The sequence below is a fragment of the Chelonoidis abingdonii genome, chromosome 2 (assembly GCF_003597395.2).
Source record: "Chelonoidis abingdonii isolate Lonesome George chromosome 2, CheloAbing_2.0, whole genome shotgun sequence".
In the NCBI taxonomy this organism is placed as follows: Eukaryota; Metazoa; Chordata; order Testudines; family Testudinidae; genus Chelonoidis; species Chelonoidis abingdonii.
The window spans coordinates 273,156,913-273,180,732 of record NC_133770.1 but is presented as its reverse complement, the minus strand read 5'-3'; the positions used below and the strand labels follow the sequence as shown (position 1 = coordinate 273,180,732).

Sequence of the window (23,820 nt, the reverse complement as noted above, 5' to 3'; positions counted from 1 at the left end):
AAACCTGAAGGTACGCGGAGCTTTTTTTTTTTTTTTTTTCTTTCCCCCAGGGATGGGGGTGGGGAGAGTAATTGGGCCCTAAATGGTTTCCCAATTGCATTGCTCCAGTCAAGCCAATTCTGAGTTTCATAAGAACAAAGTGAGAAGCACATTTCCATTTTTAACGTGTTTTCTGTCACTTAATAAAAGAGGGCGGTTGTTATTATTATTATTATTATTATTTATTTTTAAAAAAAGCATACTTAGGTGGAGACCCTCTGGGCTTATCTCTAGGCAAGAGTGATTTTTACAGCTAAATTTCAAAATTCTAAAATTCCTGTATTTACAGTAGAAGTGCTGGGATAACTTTAACTAGATTCGTGTACATGGTGACTCTGTAGCAGACAAACAATGATGTTTACTTTCAGAAGCCAAGGAAGTTACTGCTTCGAGGTGATAATTTCATTTTCTTTACCCTTGACTTCAAATTTTAAATGTGATCGCTAGTTGCAAATTTTATTTAGATAAACACTGATAGAATTTTATAGCAAAACACTTTTACTGTCAGAATCTAGATTACAGCTAAAGGGTAATAGTCTTGGAAAAATATCAAAAAGTGTAATATACATAATTATATCCCATCTCCATCCTATTTCATTTAATCAAATAATCATGAATTGAAAGAAAAACAAAAAAAATTTCATTTCAAAACATCTGAAATTATTAAAATTGTGCTTCATATTACACAAATGTATTTTATACGTGTAAGTGGTTAGTTTATATATTAATTTATGCTAAATATAAGGCTTCAGGGAAAACAACATCACATGGTTCAGGGATACATCTGATTTTGTTATGTTTAATTTTTTCATTCTATTCTTTTTTTTTATCCAACAGAAATTTTTGTCATTTAGAGACCAGATTGACAGGACCTCTCAGAAATAAACATACTTTAGTTTCTTTTGGAAGGCGAGAGGTAGAGGGGTATGTGTGCACTGTATGGATGTGTTGGGATTTCTAAGTTTCTTTTAAAAATACCAAGATACAGTAGTTTTACTTATTTTTTGAGTATTCTAATTTCCATTGTACTGTGCAGTGTAATTCATTGGCTGCAGCCTAGGAGCGCACAGTATGGCTCAGGTGGCCAATTATGAGCTAGCTGTTTCCCAGTCTCATCCCTCATTATAAATTAGAGAAGCCTGTTCGGTGCTTTGAGTTGGACCAGCTGACAATAGCTTTGAAAGCTCAGTGCAACAGCCAGAGATGGCTGGCGTGTGTGAAAGCCCCAGCCTGGCCTCCTATGCTAGCTGCAGAGGGGTGTCAACTAGGAGTCATTATGCCAATTCTCTGTTATTTCCCCTTCTATTAGGATGATTCTCCTATGTCATCTACAGAGATGCGTTATACTGGTGTACAGCATAAAGTAGCTGCAGTGCACTGCAGAATCTGCCCTGGTATATGTCAAACTAGAAATAGAGCTTATTGAAAATACCCTGAGTGTGTGTCCATGAGCATCTGTCTACCCAGTATTTCCTACGTGATTAATATGTTCCTTCCTTTGTAAAGTCCTTAGTGATCTTCAGATGAGAAGTACTTTATAAGACCTAAGTGCTCTTATTGTATGTAGAGATTCAAGAGTAATATTTAAAATTAATACCACTATCGAATGCTTAAGAGGCAGCAGAAGTGTACAGTCCTTTAAGATTACTTTGCTAACTTTTCTATAATATAATACTGTCATGGTATAATTTCCCCTATCTGAACCTTAGAGTCCAAAAAAATGGGGTACCAGCATGAATTCCTCTAAACTTAATTACCAGCTTAGATCTGATAAGCTGCCACCAATCAGGACTTGGAGTGCCTGATAAACTCTGGTCTCCCCAAAACCTTCCCTGGGATCCCCAGACCCATTCCTTGAGTCTCAACAAAGGGAATAAACTTCCCGTACCCCCTCCTCTCCATCCCCTCCAGACCCGCCCTGGTTACCACTAAGGATATCACCGTTGATTTCAAACTCATTGATCACAACAAAGAGAATCAGGTTTTCCCCCCCCGTCTTCCCCCCCTCCCAGGGCTTCTCCCTGGGTATCCTGGAGAGTTAGCCAGCGATTTCAAATCCTTGATCTAAAAGAGGGGGATTCCGACCTCCACCCCCTCTTCCCCTCACCCGAGGCAATCAGATTCAAAGCTTCCTATGAATCTAAAAGAAGAAATACCTTCCCCCCTCTCTCTCTCCACCAGTCCCTTGGGATGAGTACAGACTCATGCCTTAGCATTAACATGGGGTAAAAATCATTAGGTCTTAAAAAGAAAGTTTTTATAAAGGACAAGAAAGAGTTAAGATAATCACTGTAAATTCAACGATTGGAATATTACGAGTCTTTCAGCTTATAGAAACTGGAGGAAAAGCCTCTCCATCAGAACAAATTTAATATCCACCAAATACACATTAAAACTCTACCAGCCAGATACACATTTGCAAATAAAGAAAACCAATTAAAAAGACTAAACCGCCTTTCTACTTGCACTTACTACTTGAATAGAAAATTAGAGCCCGTAGTACGTCCGGTCACTCTCAGATCCAAGAGAGAACATGGACAGAGAACAAAGAAACACACACAAAAGCTTCCCTCCACCCAGATTTGAAAGTATCTTGTCTCCTGATTGGTCCTCTGGTCAGGTGTTCCGTTCACTGTTTGTTAACCCTTTACAGGTGAAAGAGACATTAACCCTTAGCTATCTGTTTATGACAAATACTCTCTCTAAAAATTGGAAGAATAGGAGGGGTGAGACTGCGGGCTGGACCCAGCCCTAAATACAATGAGCAGACAGAGTCCACCTAATCTCCTAATCACCTAATCTCATCCATAGTGCATGACAAGTATCAGTATGATGGAGGAGTTCAGTGTAACTCTTTCAAATGCCCTCAGCTTCCCTGGCTGGGTTGTCTGCTACTGTGGCAGCCACATCAGAGTTGCCTAGGTATGGTGTCAACACCTTGCTTACACACATACTTCTTTACATGTGTTTTTTTTTAAACCAGAAAAGATACCAAACTCTTTCCTTCCTCTCTGTATATCTGTTCAAAAGTCCAGAATACAGTCAAACTAGGTAGAGATGTGTTGTTACTCATCATCTTAGTTTTTCTTTCAACAAGGCCAAAGTGAATTATGCAGTTAATTATAGCTGTTCAATGTAGTGGAAATACCTAGGTAGATCTGGCGGCATGCTGCACTCCATATGCTGAATTAAGCCCTGATTTACATTCCATGCAATTTCACTTAATTCCATTGAAGTCAATGAGCTTGCATAAGGTCTATATCAGTGCTAAATTTGACCCTCTCTGATCACTGCTGCTCTTGAAACTTCCAGCCCAATGTTTATATAGCACCGGCATGAGTATCAATGACACCTATTGGTTAAAGCAAAGAACTAAATGGAATAGTAAAGAAAAAAAGGAAACTAGAGCAGAGAAATACATTTATAAAAAATAAAGTAAATAAAAGGTGCAGTTCTGGGCTATGTTAATCTCCTGTAATATCTTAGTGAGATATTATAGAGTTAGAGTTGGAGTCCGTTGTATTAAATGCAAAGGTTATGTATTATTGTGGGCCAGGATGTCCAAAGGACTATATTGAACAATATGGCAGGCAAGAATAGCTTTTGGGACAATATGTGTGAAGTGAATTTCTTGGGAAATACCTAGGGGCACGTGATGCAAATTTCCCCTGCCCCACTGCCAGTTATGCAAAAACTCAGCCTTCTGAAGCTACTCCCTGAGAAGAGGGGATAATCACCTGTTCCCAGAGTGTCTCAAAATCAAAGGCCCAAACTATTTCAAGCGGTGACTCACAGATTTTTCTGAAGAACCCTTTGGTGGGCTTTGAAGAGCTGAGCACCTGTCAGAGCCATTGGCGGAGCTGGGGGTGATTTTGGTAAGTTTGCTAGCTTCCAAATAGGTTATTTTATTGTTTTTAATATGTTTTCTCTATAAAAATGTTGAGTATGTTTTCACCTTAAGAATAAATGTGCTTGTTTAGAAAGGGCTGTATGGTAACTTTTAACTGTGGGCAATTACACTGATTACTGTCTCTGAGGAGAAAGCAAAGGAAGGCATGCTTAGGCAGTCTGTCATGCTGGGGAAATCTCAGTGTAGCCAAGGAACTGTGCATCATGGGAAAACCCAGTCAGGAGGGAGAAAGATGCGAGTCTCCATCCAAGAGGGGTGATGGCTGGGGAACTGGAAGCCTAAAATTGGGTGCCCTTGTTGGACCACAGGAAATACAGCTACCCTGAACTGTGAAATTAAAAAAAATAATAAAGTAAACAAAAATAGCATTTCTGGGCAGAGAGCAAAGTCCACCCCTCAAGAAGGCTCTTGGCAGTGAGGGGAGGCAGCGGCACAGCCCATTTGTGATTGTCCCTGCTCATGGCAGCAGCGGTGGATCATGCTCAGCAAGATGGAACATGCAGCGGCAGGCACAGAGTTCAATATCCTGCTTTCCACATCCTGCTCAACTCCTACAAGGTTACACATTATAAGCAATATCCACCTAATACAAGCACAGTTTATTCTTACTTTGAATATCATGGAAAGAAGACTGAGAACGCCAGATTAAAGAAGGTGAAATAAGAGGACACCATTTTTTACTGGTTGCAGTACATTCTAAATAAGTACTTAAAAGGCAAAGTGATAACCAAACAGAAAATCCCGGAAGCCAAAGAGGTATACAGAGAGCATTTTCAAGATGATGTCTTCATTGAAAAAGGATGGAACTATATTCTTGAGAAGTATGAAGGGCATCTTCTGATAGAAGTAAAGGCTGTTCCTGAAGGCTCAGTCATTCCCAGAGGAAATATATTTTTCACAATAGAAAACATGGATCCAGAGTGCTAACTAGTTAGTTGGCTCACTAACTGGATTGAGAAAAAAGAACGAGGAGTATTGGGGCACCTTAGAGACTAAGAAATTTATTTGGGAATAAGCTTTCATAGGATAAAACCCACTTCATCGGATGCATGCAGTGGAAAATACTGTAGGAAGATATATATACACAGAGAACATGAAAAAAATGGGTGTTGCCATACCAACTATAACTAGACTAATCAATTAAGGTGGGCTATTATCAGCAGAAAAAAAAACTTTTGTAGTGATAATCAAGATGGCCCATTTCCAACACTTGTTTGGAAGGTGTGAGTAACAGTAGGGAGAAAATTAGCATGGGGAAATAGTTTTTACTTTGTGTAATGACCCATCCACTCCCAGTCCTTATTCAAACCTAATCTAATGGTGTTTAGTTTGCAAATTAATTCCAATTCTGCAGTTTCTCAATGGAGTTTATGAAGTTTTTTTTTGTTGGAGAATTGCGACTTTATGTCTGTAATTGAGTGACCAGGGAGGTTGAAGTGTTCTCAGACTGGTTTTTGAATGTTATATTTCTTGACATCTGATTTGTGTCCATTTATTCTTTTGCGTAGAGACTGTCCAGTTTGGTCAATGTACATGTCAGAGGGGCATTGCTGGCACATGATGGCATATATAAAGTTGGTAGATGTGCAGGTGAATGAGCCGCTGATGTGATTAAGTCCTATGATGGTGTCCCTTGAATAGATATGTGGACAGAGTTGGCAATGGGCTTTGTTGCAAGGATAGGTTCCTGGGTTAGTGTTTTTGTTGTGTGGTGTGTGGTTGCTGGTGAGTATTTGCTTCAGGTTGGGGGGCTGTCTGTAAGTGAGGACTGGCCAGTCTCCCAAGATCTGTGAGAGTGTCGGATCGTCCTTCAGGATAGGTTGTAGATGCTTGATGATGCACTGGAGAGGTTTTAGTTGGAGGCTGAAGGTGACAGCTAGTGGCATTCTGTTACTTTCTTTGTTAGACCCGTCCTGGGGTAGGTGACTTCTGGGTATTCTTCTGGCTCTGTCAATCTGTTTCTTCACTTCAGCAGGTGGGTATTGTAGTTTTAAGAATGCTAGATAGAGATCTTGTAGGTGTTTGTCTCTGTCTGAGGGATTGGAACAAATACGGTTGTATCTTAGACCTGGGCTGTAGACAATGGATCATGTGATGTGGTCTGGATGAAAGCTGGAGGCATGTAGGTAATTCTAGCGGTCAATAGGTTTCCAGTATAGGGTGCTGTTTATGTGACCATCGCATATTAGCACTGTAGTGTCCAGAAATCGGATCTCTTGTGTGGACTCTTCTTGTTCAGTCATGGTATCCAATCACAGTGGCCACAAATTCCAGGGAGCAGAAGAAAAATTTGGCGAAGTATTTGCTAGAGACGTCTGGTAGCTTAGAAGGACTGGAGTACAAACTGCATGACTTTGGCTACAGAGGAGTTTCTTCACACGAGACAGCAGAAATAGGAGCATCCGCTCACTTGGTAAACTTTAAAGGATCTGAAACAGCAGCAGGAACTGTTTTAATTAAAAAGTACTTCCAGATTATTTTATTCCAGCTGCTGAACACTACCATAATCATTTGGGGGAGACCATGAGAAAGATGCTTTTGAACACATAGTGATGCAGTTTTCTTCAGTGCCTGTATCTGTGGTCAGTGGCAGCTATGACATCTACAATGCTTGTGAACTCAAACTTGGGTCACCAGTTAGGAGAATTGGAAAACACAGTTTAAGAGTTTCAGATAACAATTTTCACTAAGCATGAGTTGCCAGTTTATTCCTATGATTTAGCCAGAAAAAATCAGATATGAAAACTAGTACCAAAATGGTAACCTAGCAATGCCCAGCAGAAAGAAAACAGCTCCACTAATATTTTGATAACGTTGGTCCATTCAGATGCTGTGGTGATGCAGATTACAAGCCTCATACATATTCAAGTAAATCTTCATTTGAATGCTAAATACAATATGCTCAAAAAACCTGTTGAAGCCAAGTTCCCCCTTATATGTCACTTAGAAAAGTTACCCTTCTGACATATGTTTAAGATCACAAAAGTATATCTGCAAAAATATCATCTTGGAATTCTGTACATTTTTGCATCACATTTCACAAGTTTTTAAATCAAACAAATCTGTGTTTTTTGTTTGTTTTGTTTTTGTTTTACAATGTAGAGTGGGATTTTTACACACTCTTTAATCTTTTTTTTATTAAATAAAAGGGCTCCGAGTCTCAAAGATGTACAACCTTGTACAGATAAACACGGTTCAGTGTTTTGAATAGAGGCTGTAGCCTGCTGCATCCTATGGCAACAATCACTATTAAAAATCACCTTTTACTAAAGGTACAGAAAAGAAGGAATGCAGTAAACATGTTTTAAATGTCAAGTAGTAAGTAAGTCTTTCATTTTAAGAATACCGCATTTCCTTTCCCTTCACATGTAGAGCTTTCACAAGGAGCCCTTTCCCCATCCCAGATTGACAGCTTTTTAGATGGCATTAAAGATGGTAATAATCGTCTTTTTGGGGCAAACCGCTGAGATGCACTGGAGCTGCTCCCATTGTTAAAGTTAGCTTCTGTTTCCTTTAAGACAAACACACACAAACGGCAACAAAAAAGATCAGCAAAGATAGAAAATGAAGCTTCTGTCTCTGATGCTGACTTTCACTTGCAACCTCATTGCTGGATAAACAAGCACAATGCACAGTCTATCAGCCTGACAGACTTGTACAAGCAGCAGGCTGTTTCAGACATTCCTTTTATTTGCCTTTGTGCACACAGGTTAATAGCAAAGTTTCAAAAGATACAGTCTCAGCAGATTTGCGAAAGGCAAAGAGAAAGAGGTAAGAAAGAGAAGGAAAATGACACAGTAGGGAGGGAGGGAGAGCAGGAACCCAAAGCTCAGGCACCAGGGGGTAATCCCGCATTATTTTGTACACCAATTGGTCCTAATTTCAGACCCACCAATTTTGATTAATTAATTTCTTGTCCAGCCTCCTCTTGTTTGCCAGTCATGATCTTAATATAGACCTTTTTGTTTGGACTAATTGAACATTTGTATCTTAACTTCCATGACTTTTATAATCAATCATATATATGTAGCAGTCTGAGTTGGATTTTTGTTACCTTGGCAACTTAGAGTACAGTTCTCCATTTTACAAAGGGGAAAACTGAGGCACAGAGTGTTAAATGACTTGACCTGGGTCATACAGGAAATCTGTGACAGAGCAGGAAATTAAAACTTGGCCTCCCACAGTCCAGGCTAGTGTCCTTGCCAGCTGATCATCTTTCCTCTCTCTTCCTTTCTGCCTCATATACCATTGCTGGATTTGTTCCACACTGCCAGGATGTCAACTTATTTTACTTTTGTTGACTTTTTGGTTTATTTTGTTTTATGACTGATAGCTAAGAAATTATGCTATCTGAATTTTATGGTTTCAATGGAGAATTACATGCAAAGGTCAAGTAACCCATATATTATGAATTGTTAAAAGAACACTATTTGTGTTGGAAAGTGAAACACTCAAAAATTAAGAAATGCCAGAATTAAGACTGCTTGTGCAACCTTCATTCAGCCCCCTTTTCCATATGCATTATGTTAGTCTTTAATTACATGATCACATGCTATTTTTCCCACAGCACCCCACCCTCATTCAGTGCCCAGGTTGGAGTGCTCAGTTAATTAGCAGCTCTTCAATGTTTTGGTTTATCCTCATGATTCAAGGGCTGACCCCAGGTCTTATATACTGCATACTAATGAAACCCAATTGTAGAGACACAATTGGTAAATTTCTTGTTCTCTTACTTGTATTAATATTTTAATAATCATTTTAGCTTCTGTTGAACAAAAGCAGTTGTTATGACTTTTGCTAATTTCTGCTTCCCTACACAATCTCGTGGGACAAAGTTTCCCCAATCACACCTGCTATTGGATTCCTGCAGGGAGGAAGGGCCTGATCCTGTGAAGTAATAAGCATCTTCTATTTCCATTGACTTGAATGGGCATTGAGAGTGCTGGGCACCCTGCCAGATTGACTCCTAAATGATATTTTACTGTTAAAACTTCTTTTTGATCATATAAACAGTTTAGCAGAACTTTTAAAGAACAAAATTAAGCTTTTAAAACTTCTGAAACTGCCATAATTGATGGGATCATGGCAGCCATTTCGGATTTTCTCCCTGACAGGAATTAGTCTGAGCAGGTGTTTTCAAGTCTTAAAAGCTTTTGCACTAATGATGATATACTCTTTCAAAAATAAATGTGTCTTCATCTTGGCATTCATCTGTCAGCAGTATTGACTATTATTCGGGCACCAACTCAGCTTTCATTTCATCATTAGCACTTTAATTGACCATAGTCAGGGATTCCTTTGCTAGTATGTTTCACACATTTGGATCATGAAGTTTGAATTACTGTGATAAAAGGTGACATTTTTCCATAGAAAGGTATTTCCATTTTTGAAAGTGGTAGCATTACAATCTCAACCTATTTTATTAGCTCTCTCTCTCTCTCTATGTATATATATATAGTGACAAAATTCCTCCTCTACCTTGGTGGGTCCTGCACTTATTTGGCAGATTTGCTCACCTCAGTGATCTTCCCCACAGTCTGGGTCAACTTCTCCTGTGTCTGATCAGGAGTTGGAAGGTTTGGGGGGAACCCGGACCCACCCACTACTCCAGGTTCCAGCCCAGGGCTCTGTGGATTTCAGCTGTCTATAGTGGCTCCTGTAACAGCTGCATGACAGCTACAACTCCCTGGGATACTTCCCCATGGCCTCCTCCCAACACCTTCTTTATCCTCACCACAAGACCTTCCTCCTGGTGTCTGATAATGCTTCTTCTCCTTAGTCCTCCAGCAGCTCTCACTCTCTCAGCGCCTCTTGCTCCCAGCTCCTCACACATACTTCCTCTCCTCTTGCTCCCTCCCACCTGACTGGAGTGAGCTCCTTTTTACACCCAGGTGCCCTGATTAGCCTGCCTTGATTGGCTGCAGGTGTTCTAATTAGCCTTTCTGCCTTAATTGGTTCTAGCAAGTTCCTGATTACTCTAGTTCAGCCCCTGATCTCGTCACTCAGGGAACAGAAAACTACTCACCCAGTGACCAGTATATTTGCCATCCACCAAACTCCTGTACCACACTGGCCTGGGTCTGTCACAATATATATACTTTTGACAACAGTATGAATAAGGCATGCTTCAAACCATAGTGCACCAGCTGCTGTGAACCCTCACATGAAGAGCACTTTCTACAGGAGCAGTCCAAATTGACTTCAATGGGAGTGTTTGTATAATATAATAATAGGAGATATACCTCTCTCCTGGAACTGGACGGAACCTTGAAAGGTCATTGAATCCAGCCCCCTGCCTTCGCTAGTAGGACCAAGTAATGATTTTTGCTACATGGCCCCCTCAAGGATTGAACTCACAACCCTGGGTTGAGTAGGCTACTGCTCAAACAACTGAACTATCTCTCCCCTACAAGCCCATCAATTATGGCAGTTTTAGAACTTTTAAAAGCTTAATTTTGTTCTGCTAAACTGTTTATACAATCAAAAAGAAGTTTTAACAGTAAAATATCATTTAGGAGTCAATCTGGCAGGGTGCCCAGCACTCTCAATACCCATTCAAGTCAATGGAAATAGAAGATGCTCATTGCTTCACAGAATCAGGCCCTTCCTCCCTGCAGGAATCCAATAGCAGGTGTGATTGGGGAAACTTTGTCCCATGGGATTGTGTAGTATAAGTAAATCCTCACCAATGTGAGCATGTTGCATAATCCAGAAGATAGTCATGAGTAGATTATGGAATAGAATATATATCCAGGAAAGAAGCATATGTGGAGAGATATTTGAAATATGTGATCTATCCAAAAATTCTGCTCCATTAAAATGGCTCTGCTGAAAAAATCATGAGCACAAAGGTATCAGGGTGATGGCATTCAAGGCACTATGTATGAGCAGCATTGTTCTGAAAAGTAATATGCAGTGACTACTTTTTCAGTGAAAAGGAAATGGAAGAAAGAGTCTATGCATCCATATGTAAGATACTATTAGCTACCAAAATGAAATGATTATGATGCAACTAGCAAAGGGTGGCTAGAGTACTCATGCCCCTGTTAACAAAATCTTATTTTTTAACTTAACTTCCTTCAAAGATAAATGCTGCATTATACATGTACCAAACTCTAAATGCTAAGTAGAGATGTAATGTGCTTGATCCAAAGCAGTTCTGATTGAAGCAGAAGAGAGAGCCATAATATTAATTTGATGTTTTTCATATCACTCTTCATGAGAATGAATGGGAACAATTTTCATCAAAGTCACACAAAATAGGATTCTAAAAATTTTTGGTAAAATAATAATCATCGATTACTAATTTAATTTTCAGAACAAACTAAACAACACAGTGACTATTTGCATAGAGGGGAACAGAACCTTTACTTTGCATATGTATGATTTTGTAAGTATGATGTATAATAAACCCTTAAAACGATTAAAACTTTTTCTAGAAGCACATACAGGTTTATTTTAAATTTAAAATTTTCATAGCATTGGTTTTTGAGGAGTGATTTAATAACACTTCATATTTTTTTTCTTATTGAAAATGTTGTGATTTTGTTTTTAAACAGCTGAAGATGCATGTGGAGGAACAATGAGAGGATCCAGCGGCATGATCTCCAGTCCCAATTTTCCTAATGAGTATCATAATAATGCAGATTGTACATGGACCATTGTGGCAGAGCCTGGCGATACCATTTCGCTCATATTTACTGATTTTCAAATGGAAGAAAAATATGATTACTTGGAAATAGAAGGTTCTGAACCACCTACAATATGGTGAGTAATTTGATGCCATTTTGAAGCCTGTAAAAGTGAGAGAGAATATGTAGGGATGTTCCTGCAACCTTTACTCGTGTCAACACTGTAGCCTCGCTATAGTAAAAGGGTTTATTACTTCAACATGTTAATTGATTCACTGATTAGAAATGTAACCCAACTTCCAAATACAGAACATCAAAATTAAAAACCACGGTAGACTCATCCACCTGATTATGTTGTTGGGTAAATTTAATCTTTGTTGCATGCAAATTAAAGTTCAGTGCCATTGATTATATCACTGGATGTCTCCATGCAGTAAATCAAGATACACTGTCTCACTACATAATGTAGTCATGCATTCTTGATGTGACTTATTGCTATGGGACCACTGCAGCACAGATCAACTCCTTAACCCCTTCCTACCTGATGTGGAGTTTATACACCCCATCACACAAGCATGTTTTTTGTTGATGTAGCACTTCTGAGAAGTTTCCTCTATTACTGTCCCTATACTTCCTCTGTACAGCTACCTCAGTAGTTGTTGGCCTCGGTTGAGTTGCACTGGTATAAAACTAATGTAAAGAACAGATGAATCAAGTCACCTCTTTAATTAGCTGATTCAGTTTGTTGGAAAATAACTGGGAAAAGATACATGGTTAATTCAACACAGTTCAGTTACATGGTATAGCTGTTCAAGGCAGCAGTATATACTGTAAGAGTATTGGAATGTGACAGAAAGTTTCCTTTATCATAGTAGTTTAAACTCATCCAAAGAAGAGGATATAAACAAAACCTTCCACAACACTTAGACCCACAATAGAGACTCAAGTGGGGCTCAGAAGGCCTTGTGTGATATTTGTGCACTGAGGTAAATGTCACAAATTAGACCAGGTCCTCTACCACAGTAAAATGGCATAGCTCTGTTTGAAGTCAATGGTGCTATAGCAGTTTACTCTACATAAGCTGTGGTCCATTATGTGTAATCAGGATAGAAAAAACAAAGACTAGACTTTTTAAAATAATGTAGTAAAAGAAAAAAATAACCCTCCTTAATTTAGGCATTTGTACTATTTGAAAAGAGCACACCTTATGTGTACAAATGTTGCTAGAAGTAATATCCCTAGTTATTTCATAATATATATCAAGATAAGAGACAATACACTGTATTTCAGCTTTCATGAATGAAATTTCATGATTTATGTCACTGTTGGTGAGTTAATTATCTGTATTAAAAAGTTACTGATTTACCGTTGATTTTTTTCAAGCTTGTTACATTTTTTTAAACTGGTTCTCAGCTAAATTAATTCTTTTAAAACCAGAATTTATTATCATTATTACTGAAGTAACACGAACATAAAAAACAATGTTAATCAGCTGAACTGCTAAATCTTCATTTGCTTATTCTAAAGTAAATGTTGTATATTCAATGTTACATGCTAATTTAATATTTGTTCATTTAGAGGAGCAGATTGTAAGAGCATTCTTTTCTAAACTTATCAGTCATATTCCCTGAATTAGATTGATGTACTCAGTTATACAAAAATACTTCTTCATATGCTAGAGAAAAAATTATTTGAAAAACTTAATTAAGATATTTGATAATTAGTTTTACTATGTTCATACTTTATATCCTTTTAGAATAATGTTTGAGCTTCCGCTCCACATAGCTACATTCATGATGCATGCACAAAATTCTCTATATCTAAGTCTAAAGATAGGATCCTTATGCTGTATCTTACTCTATTAGACAAATGGTACATAACTACACGAAAGCCTGTTCAAATTTTTTAAAAATAGTGTTTGATCCAGACAGTAATGTCTTTTGTCTTATTTCTCAGACTATTATTTATGTAAGGATGGCAAATAAACTCATTCTTATCCTCCTGTCCATCTAGGTAAATAACAAAATGTTTACTACTTTAGCTTGTGAGATACAAGCTAAAATACTGAGCTAAAGTATATAAGGTAGCCACTCTTGTAATATGAAAACAAAAAGGCCAGGCTCTTCACAAAACACTGTAGCTTTCCATTTTCACCTCATCAGTCAAGACAGTTTTCATATTTAGAAAAGTAGCTGTGGTAAGTCTTTCCTATATTGAAATGCTTGATATACTGTATATCTTTTTCATAAAGTATCACAGAGAGCAGCTAGATTGCTTTGTAATCTTGCTCAGCTTTCTTCTGTTTGCTGTCATTTTAAATAGGCTGCTGGCTTTGAAAGTTGATGACATGCGTGCAAAGTATTCCTAAACCCTCCAACGCACACCTTCATGATTTACCTAATGCAAAGCTTTACAGAAGGCAGGGCATCACGTTCAGAATGCATATCATGATGATCTGAATGAAAACCTGATTATTTTATTTTGAGAATTCAGAGTGAATTATGGGTACCTCTGTCCTGCTAGTCTTTAGAGATTGCCTGATGAAATGATATTGAGATCCAGATCCATGTGAAGTCTAAAATAAGGGTTCAGATATGCAGCTGGTTCAGGCCTTCATCCTTATTTCTGTCCAAAGATTCTGAAAACTCACAAGCTGCTTTTCCAGGAATTGAGCATATATTGGTAGCACTCTGGGAAGATGAGCTGATCAGTTAGCAAAGGTGGATATTCTCATCCATATTAGTGCCTAATCCTTTTTTTGAGCCCATCTAAACTCTTGCCCTAAATGATAGCTTGTAGCAATGAATTCCCTCAGACTATCTACATTCTTAGTATCCATTTTGAATTTGTTGCCCAACTTCCTGTATTTGGATTATGAAAGAGAGTAAATAGCAACACCTGACTAAACTCCTTTGATAACATTACCATCTTTTATTATATCTTCCTCCATTAATTATGGTCCTAATCTTTTCAATATGTTCTTAGATAGAAATCTTTCTGTGCGCTAATCACTATAGATCTAGAAATCTAACTCTGTACATCCAGAGGATAATGACTACCCACTGGATGACATGAAGTATAGATCTATTCATTTTCTTGTCACTACCATGATGCTCTTCCCTTTGTCAGTAGGATTTATGCTTTCATCTCTGAATTATGAACATAACCCTACTTATTCTAGCCTTCACGGTGTTTACTTTCTTTGTACTCCTCTGCAGTAGTTAAAATACCAAAATAAACTTAAGCCTTTTTTTTTTTTTAATTTTGTCACAAAGCTAAGTAGTTGACACAAAATATGAATATCAACAGCACTGATTCTGGAAAATCTTCTTTTATTTGAAATGACATTATGCATCTTTAGTTATCTTCCTGCTTTTATAGTCTGTAACAAAATCGTCATACTTTAAGTGTTTTAGCACCAGAAAATTATTGCAGTATATATTTTATTTGTGATTTAGTACTGCATTCTTTGATTAAAATAAGACCAGTAACTCATTTTGGATCAGACCCATTTTCACTACAAAATAAATATATTTGGTGAAAGAATATTGTTAGGTTCTCTTGTATTTAAATGTCTAAGGGCCAGATCTTCAGCTAGTGAAAATCCATTGATGCTACACTGACTTACACCAGCTAAGGATCTGGCCCTAAAACATATGACACTAATACTGTGGTTAAAATTCACTACGCAAAAAAGGAAGGCTTTGCAGAATTGTATCCTCAACATTAGCAGCATAAGCATATTAAAATATTTATTATGATAAAGTTCTTGATTGAGGTGTTAAATGAAAAAAGGTCTGACTGTTTTGATTCATTTCGCCCCATGGACAGGAGCGTACTTATAACTAAGCCATCAAACATAGTGTATCCAAATTTGACCCACTGGCAGCATGTTCACCAAGAACTGGTAAAGACTGAATTCTCAAAAAGCAATTTGGACAATTGTGCACTTACTCCTAAAATGAAGCAATAATTCAAATCACATGTGTTTTTTACAATGACTTAATCTCAAAATAATACTGGGATATCATTACATTTACTCTTCTAAAATTGATGTTGGAAGTCAATATAAAAGGAACATAGCCTATTCTGGTATGGCAAATCTTACTGGAGGATCTAGGCCAGTTTGGTACCTCTGTTCTTATTCAATTTCACCCTTTTCAATGTTGTTATCTAATAATATGTAAGGTAATACAAAATCAAAAACTGAAAACAAAAAGCCATTTCAAAAAGAAAAATCAAAACATATTCTGAAACTGTGTAAACAAGACATTTCAATATTGTTGGGGGTAGAGGGAGCTTCTTATTTTCTGTGAAATGAAAGATTAGTGAAATCAACATCATTTTGAACATTCATGCCTTATGTAATACTTTCAATTTAAGAATTTTTCATAGCAGTTTTTCATAATAAAGAAGTTTGCAGTTTATGGTGGAACATGGAAGCTGAATTTTTAAATATATTTGTCCACCTAAGATTTTTCTATAGTTCCAGTGACCATAGTAACTAAACATTAGATTCAAATATAATATTATTGAATGATCATAATAAATATTGTTCTTTATATGAGAAAAAAATATCTAGACATTGCTTTCAATAATGATCATCATATTGAATTATATATCTCTTTTGCATAACTTAAACTTTGAAAAAACTTCTGAATAACCATGAGCAACCTGAGAAAATATAATTTTGAAAACACTATGGTAAGTAAAGGAAAACAACTGATCTCATTAAGATATACTCAGAGTAGAAACTATTCCTCTTCAAACCATTTGCACTCCAAAAAGAGCAAATAAATTGTTTTGAAAATTCTCATTTTCTTATCCATGTGGGCAATAATACAGTTTAAATTTTAAAATTCAGTTAACGATACATTATATCTTAATCTCATTATAATTAGTCCCAATCTCTAAAGGTATTTAAATCATTCTTGCTTGAGCAGTAAGCAAATAAATAGTGCCCTACCAAATTCACGGCCATGAAAAACACATCATGGACCGTGAAGTCTGGTCTCCCTCCATGAAATCTGGTCTTTTGCGTGCTTTTATCCTATACTATATAGATTTCATAGGGGAGGCCAGCATTTCTCAAATTGGAGGTCCTGCCCAAAAGGAAGTTGCAGGGGAGTCCTAAGGTTATTTTAAGTATTGTCACCCTTACTTCTGCACTGCCTTCAGAGCTCAGCGGACGGAGAATGGTGGCTTCTGATTGAAGCCCCAGCTCTGCAGGCAAAAGCACAGAAATAAAGGTGGCAATACCATACCATGGCAGCATTACTTCTGTGCTGCTGCTGGCAGTGGCTCTGCCTTCAAAGCAGAACTCCTGTCTAGCAGCTGCCTCTCCCCAGCTGCACAGCTCTGAAGGCAGTGCCACCACTAGCAGCACGCAGAAGTAACGGTAGCAGTACCACTCCCCCCATAATAACCTTGCGACCCCCCCAAATCATTTTTGGGCAGGACCCCTACAATTACAACAATGTGAATTTTCAGATTTAAATATCAGAAATCATGACATTTACGATTTTTAAAATCATATGACCATGGAATTGACAAAAATGGACCGTGAATGTGTAGAACCCTACTAAGAAACAACTGTCTAGGAAGGAATATTGCAGAAAGGGATCTAGCGGTTATAGTGGACCACAAGATAAATATGAGTCAACAGTGTGATGCTGTTGCAAAAAAAGCAAACATGATTCTAGGATGCATTAACAGGTGTGCTGTGAGCAAGACATGAGAAGTCATTCTTCCACTCTACTCTGCGCTGATGAGGCCTCAACTGGAGTATTGTGTACAGTTCTGGACACTGCATTTCAAGAAAGATGTGGAGAAATTGGAGAGGGTCCAGAGAAGAGCAACAAGAATGATTAAAGGTCTTGAGAACATGACCTAGGAAGGAAGGCTGAAAGAATTGGTTTTGTTTTGTTGTTTTGTTTAGTCTGGAAAAGAGAAGACTGAGAAGGGACATGATAGCAGTTTTCAGGTATCTAAAAGGATATCATAAGTAGGAGGGAGAAAACTTATTCATCTTAGCCTCTAAGGATAGAACAAGAAGCAGTGGGCTTAAACTGCAGCAAGGGTGATTTAGGTTGGACATTAGGAAGAAGTTCCTAACTGTCAGGGTGGTTAAACACTGGAATAAATTGCCTAGGGAGGTTGTGGAATCTCCATCTCTGAAGATATTTAAGAGTAGGTTAGATAAACGTCTATCAGGGATGATCTAGAAAGTGTTTGGTCCTGCCATGAGGGCAGGGGACGGACTCGGATCTGGTCCTCTCGAGGCCGTTCAGTCCTAAGAATCAATGATCAATGAATCGTGCTTACTATGAATAGAGTTCTTTGAGGTCAACAAACATGTGGACAAGGGGATCAGTGCATATAGGGTACTTAGATTTCCAGAAAGGCCTTGACAAGTCCCTCACCAAAGGCGTTACATAAATTTAAGCTGTCATGGATGAAAGGCAGGTTTTTCATGGAACTGAGAACTGGTTAAAAGACAGAGAAAAAGGGTAGGAATTAATGGTAAATTTCAGAATGGAGAGGGGTAACTAGTGGTGTTCCCGAAAGGTCCAGTCCTAGACAAATCCTATCAATTTTATTCATAATGATTGGAGAAAGGGGTAAACAGGAGGTGGCAAAGTTTGCAGATGAACTAAACTGCCAGATAGTTAGAGACCAAAGCAGATTGTGCGAGAACTTCAAAAAGAATTCACAAAACTAAAGGATGGCAAAAAAATGGCAAAGGAATATAATGTGGATAAAAATTAAAATAATGCAACATTGGAAAAAATAATCCACTAAACATAAAAAGATGGGGGCTATATATAGCTACAAACGACGTCAGGAAAAGATCTTGGAGTCATGTGGATAGTTTCCTGAAGATGTCCACGCGAGTGTGCAGAGGCAGTCGAAAAAAGCAAACAAGAGTAGGAATTCATAAAGGGGATAGAGAAGAAGATAGAGAATATCTATATTGCCCTTATAATAAATCCAAGGTAACGGTCAATCTCGAATACTGTGTACAGTATGTGGTCTTCTCACCTCAAAAAAGAAATTTACGAGCAAGTCGACCTAAGAAAGGGAGAAGGTAAGTTCCAGAATATATACGGCATATTTAAACAAAATCATACACTATGGGTAGTCTCTCTATACTGAGGATATATATGCAATGTACAAAGGCCGACTGGATCTAGTCATTATCACAGCTGCGGGAGCAGCAGAGGACTTCGTTGCACGGCCAAGACGGGGATATAACGAGCCACAGGGTGAGTCAAACAACGAACATGAATGATGCTGACCGCCATAAATGGATAAGCAGATCCGCGGAATAATAGTTAATTTACGTATTCCCAGTAACAGGAACGAGGGTCACCAAAATGAAATAGTCAATAGGCAGCAGGTTTAAAACAAATAACAATGATAATTTTCCTCACACATGCGCACAGTAAACTTGTGGATTTTTTTCGTACTAGGAGGTTGTGAGGTGACTATATACACCCGCGTAAAAGAGAAAGTGGATAAATTCATGGTGGTTAGTCCATAAAGTGGCTATTAAGCCAAGAGGTAAGGAAGGTGCCTTAGCCCGTCTGTCTTGTGGGACAGAGAGAGTGTAGGCAGGAAGAGCCACTGATCATTGCCTAATTAGGTTCACTCCCTCTGGGGCACCTGGCATTGGCCAGTGTCGGTAGACAGATACTGGGCTAGATGGACCTTTGGTCTGACCCGGTATGGCCGTTCTTATGTTCTTATGTTAACTATATTTGTTTTAATTTTTTAAGTATAAATATGTTCAGGGTAGACAGATTGTGAAAGAAACATGGATCTTATCAAACATGAACTAAAAGCATTATTTTTAGATTACTAGTATCCAGCCCCAATGCCTTTGCAGCTGCATGAGCCTCCTGGCTCTGCTGCTTCAGAAGTGGTTCCTTAATTCAGCAGGGATTTCCTCTGAGTCAATTGCATAAATTGAGGATACATTGTTTTTACTTTTCCCAGTCCGTTCCTCATCAGGCTGCCAAGTGGAAGAATTTGTCCCTTGGGAATGATGCCACATATATCCTAAGTAGTTTCAGAATATTATTAATTATCATTATTATATTTTATTTATGTTTTTTATTTATTATTATCCCTCAGTACATCATGGGGATTTTTTAAACAAATAGCCTTCGTAATATACAAGATTTGTAAACATAAAAAGGGGAAAGCTATTGTCTAAAATTTATCCCTGTGAGTCACCTGTAAATCTTCTTGGTTTGAGTAGTTAAAAGTGTTGTTAACCTTTCTGCAGAATTCCTGCATGTTATATGCTCAGATGAAATCGTTCTCCTTTGGCTTTATTTAAAATTCCCTCAGTCCTAAGAGTGCTGTCATCTGGAGGTTCCAGACCGTGGTGTTGTACACTCCTAACATGTCCTTTGAGCTGCTCATTCATACTCTGAAGGATCACTGCAGGTGCTTCAGTAATCACTGGGATCATCTCTGTTCTAGTTTTCCATAATTGTTTCACTTCATGAGAGAGTTCTTCATACTTTGCTGTCTTCTCCTCTTGGTGGTGTGTGGCTTCTTTGTTTTTGTTTTTTATGTTCCTGATGGCTAGTATAGCAATATCAATTAACATTATCTTGTTTAACTTCACTTCTACAACTACTATATCCAGCCTGTTTGCCTTCACTATTGAGTCTGTGACAATTGCCAGATCCCATCAAATCTTAGCCTCTTAATTCTCTGTAGCTCCTTCCAGTGTTGGACCATTCACTTCCTCCAGCCTTTCTCTCTTCCGGTTTTGCCAAAATCTGTCATCGGATCATTTCTTGATTTGAACCATGTGTCCATTTAACTCTTTTGTCAACAATGATCTCCAGTTTTCTTGGGTTGCTTGGATGATTGTACGATATCGCAGTGGGGCTGACTACCTCTGCACAACACACACTGCCAGGTAAGGAGCCTGCAATCCAGTAAAGTTCTTCTGAGGCCCCTTTTAAACCATTTGTAACATTATTATTTATTTATTTTAGTTATATTGAAGAAGCATTCAGAGGCCCCAATGATGATTATCCCAATGTGCCGGGTACTATACAAACACACAGTAAGAGACACACCATGGATCAAAGAGTTTACCGTTAAATTAAGACACGATGCAGTAAACTAGTATAACAAAATAATAAAGGGGATATGGAGGAAGGCCGCAGGTGATTGTGTGTATAGAAGCTGCATGCACAGTTTGCACATTTGAGGGAGGTTCTTTTTTTAATCTCTTTTGGCCTCCTGCCTAGTCATTCTCAGTTCCGATTGACAATTGAGTTATCATGGTAGAAGTGGTTTTGGGGAGGCATGTAGAAGAGGAGTATATTTATTTTGAGCTTTTGTTCATTGCTAGCTACCCCATACCCATAAATTACCACAACAAGTTGCCACTCTTGTCCATGGAGCTGGGCTGTTATTTGCTTTGTGCCTTTTCTCTAAATAGGCTGAATTTGTGCAGAGCCAGCACACAAAGCTGCCTGGAACGTATATGCCTGGGAAAGCTACAGGAGTCTGGATGAAGGGAAATGCTGGTTGACTTTAGTGAGACGTTTTGATAGCATATAGATGGGCAATTGGGCTTTCAAAGTACAAATTACAATGAACAAAAACCTAGTAACTATTTGACACACTGAGAAAATGAGGAGGACATAAGACAAGAAGTAGAGCTGGAAACAGAGCTTAACATATTTCCATGGCTTCTACTTCACTCAGACCTAAAAAGTAACATGCCATTGCTTTTTTAACAAAGAATTCTGAGATATTCTGGGGCATTAGTGTCAACTGGACACTAGCTCTTCCAGAAAGCTTTAAAATCTACTTTTAAGACTCAGGTAAAGGAATTATCAAGAAAATAATGACTATGGAGTAAACCAGTTTTAATAAGTTAAATACCCAACTGAAAGCCATCAGTAGCTTACAGCCTATGATGGTTGGGTTATATTTTAAAACATTAACGTAAGATTAACATTGCTTGATGAAGAAAAAAATGATGACCTCTTTAAGAGATGGCACAGCAGTACTTATACTATGCTGATAGATGCTATATTAAAAACCTCAGATACATAGATATGGGTTGGGCTGTAAAATAATATGTTGTGGCAAAATCCTGCTGGAGAATGCTAAGAAACTGGCAGAAGAATGTAATTGAACTCTAACTGTGAATTTCAACCGATAAGTCACAAATAGCCAGATAGACAATGTCCACTTGTTCAGGATTTCATAAGGCATTTGAAACTGAAGGGACATGTGTGATGCAAGTCTGAGTGTCTGATGAGATGTGATCAGTGAAGAGGCTGTATGAATTTAAGGTGGGGCATCAGTCTTGGAAAGTAACCTAGGGCTCCAGCAGCGGGGCTCTGGTGGCAATTTAAAGGGCCTAGGACTCCAGCCTCTGCTGGGAGTCCCAGACCCTTTAAATTCCCCTTGAGGAAGCCAGGCCACCTCGATGCAGAGCACTGGTGGGGCTTGGGCACAGGGTCCTCCTAGGCGTGGGGCCCGATTCAGGGGAATTGGTTGAACTGGCCTAAAACTAGCCCTGCTTACATTTGATCATGTCACCTGAACTGGAATCCATCTTTAACCTGATGTCTTTCCATTGAGAAGGAAGGGGTGGGAACCCAGAGAGGGACAAAGGATTCCCACCTTATGCAAAAGATATGTAAAGGGGTGGAACAGAACAAAGGGAAGAGAGGAGCCATCATGAGGAATCCCCTAGCTACCACCTGAGTTGGAACAAGAGCTGTACCAAGGGAAAGAATTGTACCCAGTCTGAGGAAAAAAACTTACTGAAGTATCTCTAAGGGTGAGAATAACTGTATTCAGTTTAATTAGCCATAGATGTGCATGGTTTATTTTATTTTAGTTGGTGACTTACTTTGTTCTGTCTGTTACTACCTGGAACCATTTAAATCCTACTTTCTGTATTTAATAAAATCACTTTTTGCTTATTAATTAACCTAGATTATGTGTTAATAGCTGGGTGTGCAAACAGCTGTGCATATCTCTCTATTAGTGTTTTAGAGGGAAAACAATTTATAAGTTTACCCTTTCTGGGAAGAAAGTCCCTGATTCCAGCTTCCTGAACAGGCCAGTGTTCTGAAAGATGCGTGAGTCATGCACCTTTCCAGCCCAGCCTGCGTTAATGTCTATGAAATGCCCACAGTGATCCACAAGCACCTGGAGAACCATAGAGAAATACCCCTTCCAATTAATGTACTCAGTGGCTAGGTGGTCTGGTGCTAGAATTAGAATATGCATGCAATCTCCCTCTCCCCGCCACAGTTAGGGAAGCCCATTTGTGCAAAGCCATCCCCAATGTCACACATGTTGCCCAGAGTCACAGTCAAAGGCCTACTTCCATCAACACGAGTCCAACGGTCAACTTTCCCACTCCGAACTGGTTAGTGACCGATCAGTAGCAGTCTGGAGTAGCCAACTTCCACAGTGAAATCACCAAGCACTTCTCCAACAACAGGGCAGCTCTCATTCTCGTGTTATGAATGTGGCTTTCCTCATCTGAAAGTTCTGCAGCTGCTGCTCATCATCCCAGACATGCATCACAATGTGATCCCACCACTCAGTGCTTCTTTCCCAAGCCCAAAAGTGGTGTTTCACTGTGGTAAGCACGTCTGTGAATGCCACAAGCAATCTTGTGTCATAGCTACTACACATGGCGAGATCTATGTCAAACTCCTCTTGCCTTTGTACTTTAAGGAATAATTCCACTGCCACGTGTGACATGTCAGTGAGAGTGAGCAGCATATTGGTCAACAGTGCAGGATCCGTTCCTGCAGACCGAAGAGGCAGAGCGCTCAGTACACAAACCACTGAAAGATGGTGCCAAATGTGGACAGAAGCACAGGGATTGCTGGGATGCAAAGCAATGCAACATGGGGGATTGGGACAGGACCCAGGATGCCCATGACCCACTCTGCCTTCCCACTACTCTTAGCAGCAGAAGAGGAAGAGATGCTCTGTTGGATAGCTGTCCAGAGTACACCGCTCCAAATACCAATGCAAGTGCCGCAAGTGTGAACATGCTATTGTGCAGGCAGCTGACAGTGTGAACACACAACAGCGGTTTCCCTTCAGCGCTCTCTGAGTGGTAATGTAACTCTGCCAGTGTAGACATACCCTAACTGTATTGCTAGTTGTTTCCATAGTGGTGTTTAAAGTGTGCTAGGTTGCATACCTGTTGTCAAGGTTCCTTCCCCA

General features: G+C 38.9%; 1 protein-coding gene and 1 pseudogene across 4 annotated transcripts in view; both read left to right on the top strand.

Annotated features, from left to right (window-relative positions):
• CSMD3 (CUB and Sushi multiple domains 3) overlaps positions 1-23,820 on the top strand; it is a 1,318,842-nt gene that overhangs the window by 386,311 nt on the left and 908,711 nt on the right. For all 4 annotated transcript variants that reach the window (XM_075063193.1, XM_075063192.1, XM_075063195.1 and 1 more), the window contains exon 5: positions 11,509-11,716. In XM_075063193.1, coding sequence (XP_074919294.1) covers positions 11,509-11,716 — 208 coding nt within the window. The remainder of the gene's footprint in view (positions 1-11,508; positions 11,717-23,820) is intronic.
• On the top strand, positions 4,440-6,639 carry LOC116816144 (nicotinamide phosphoribosyltransferase-like; annotated as a pseudogene).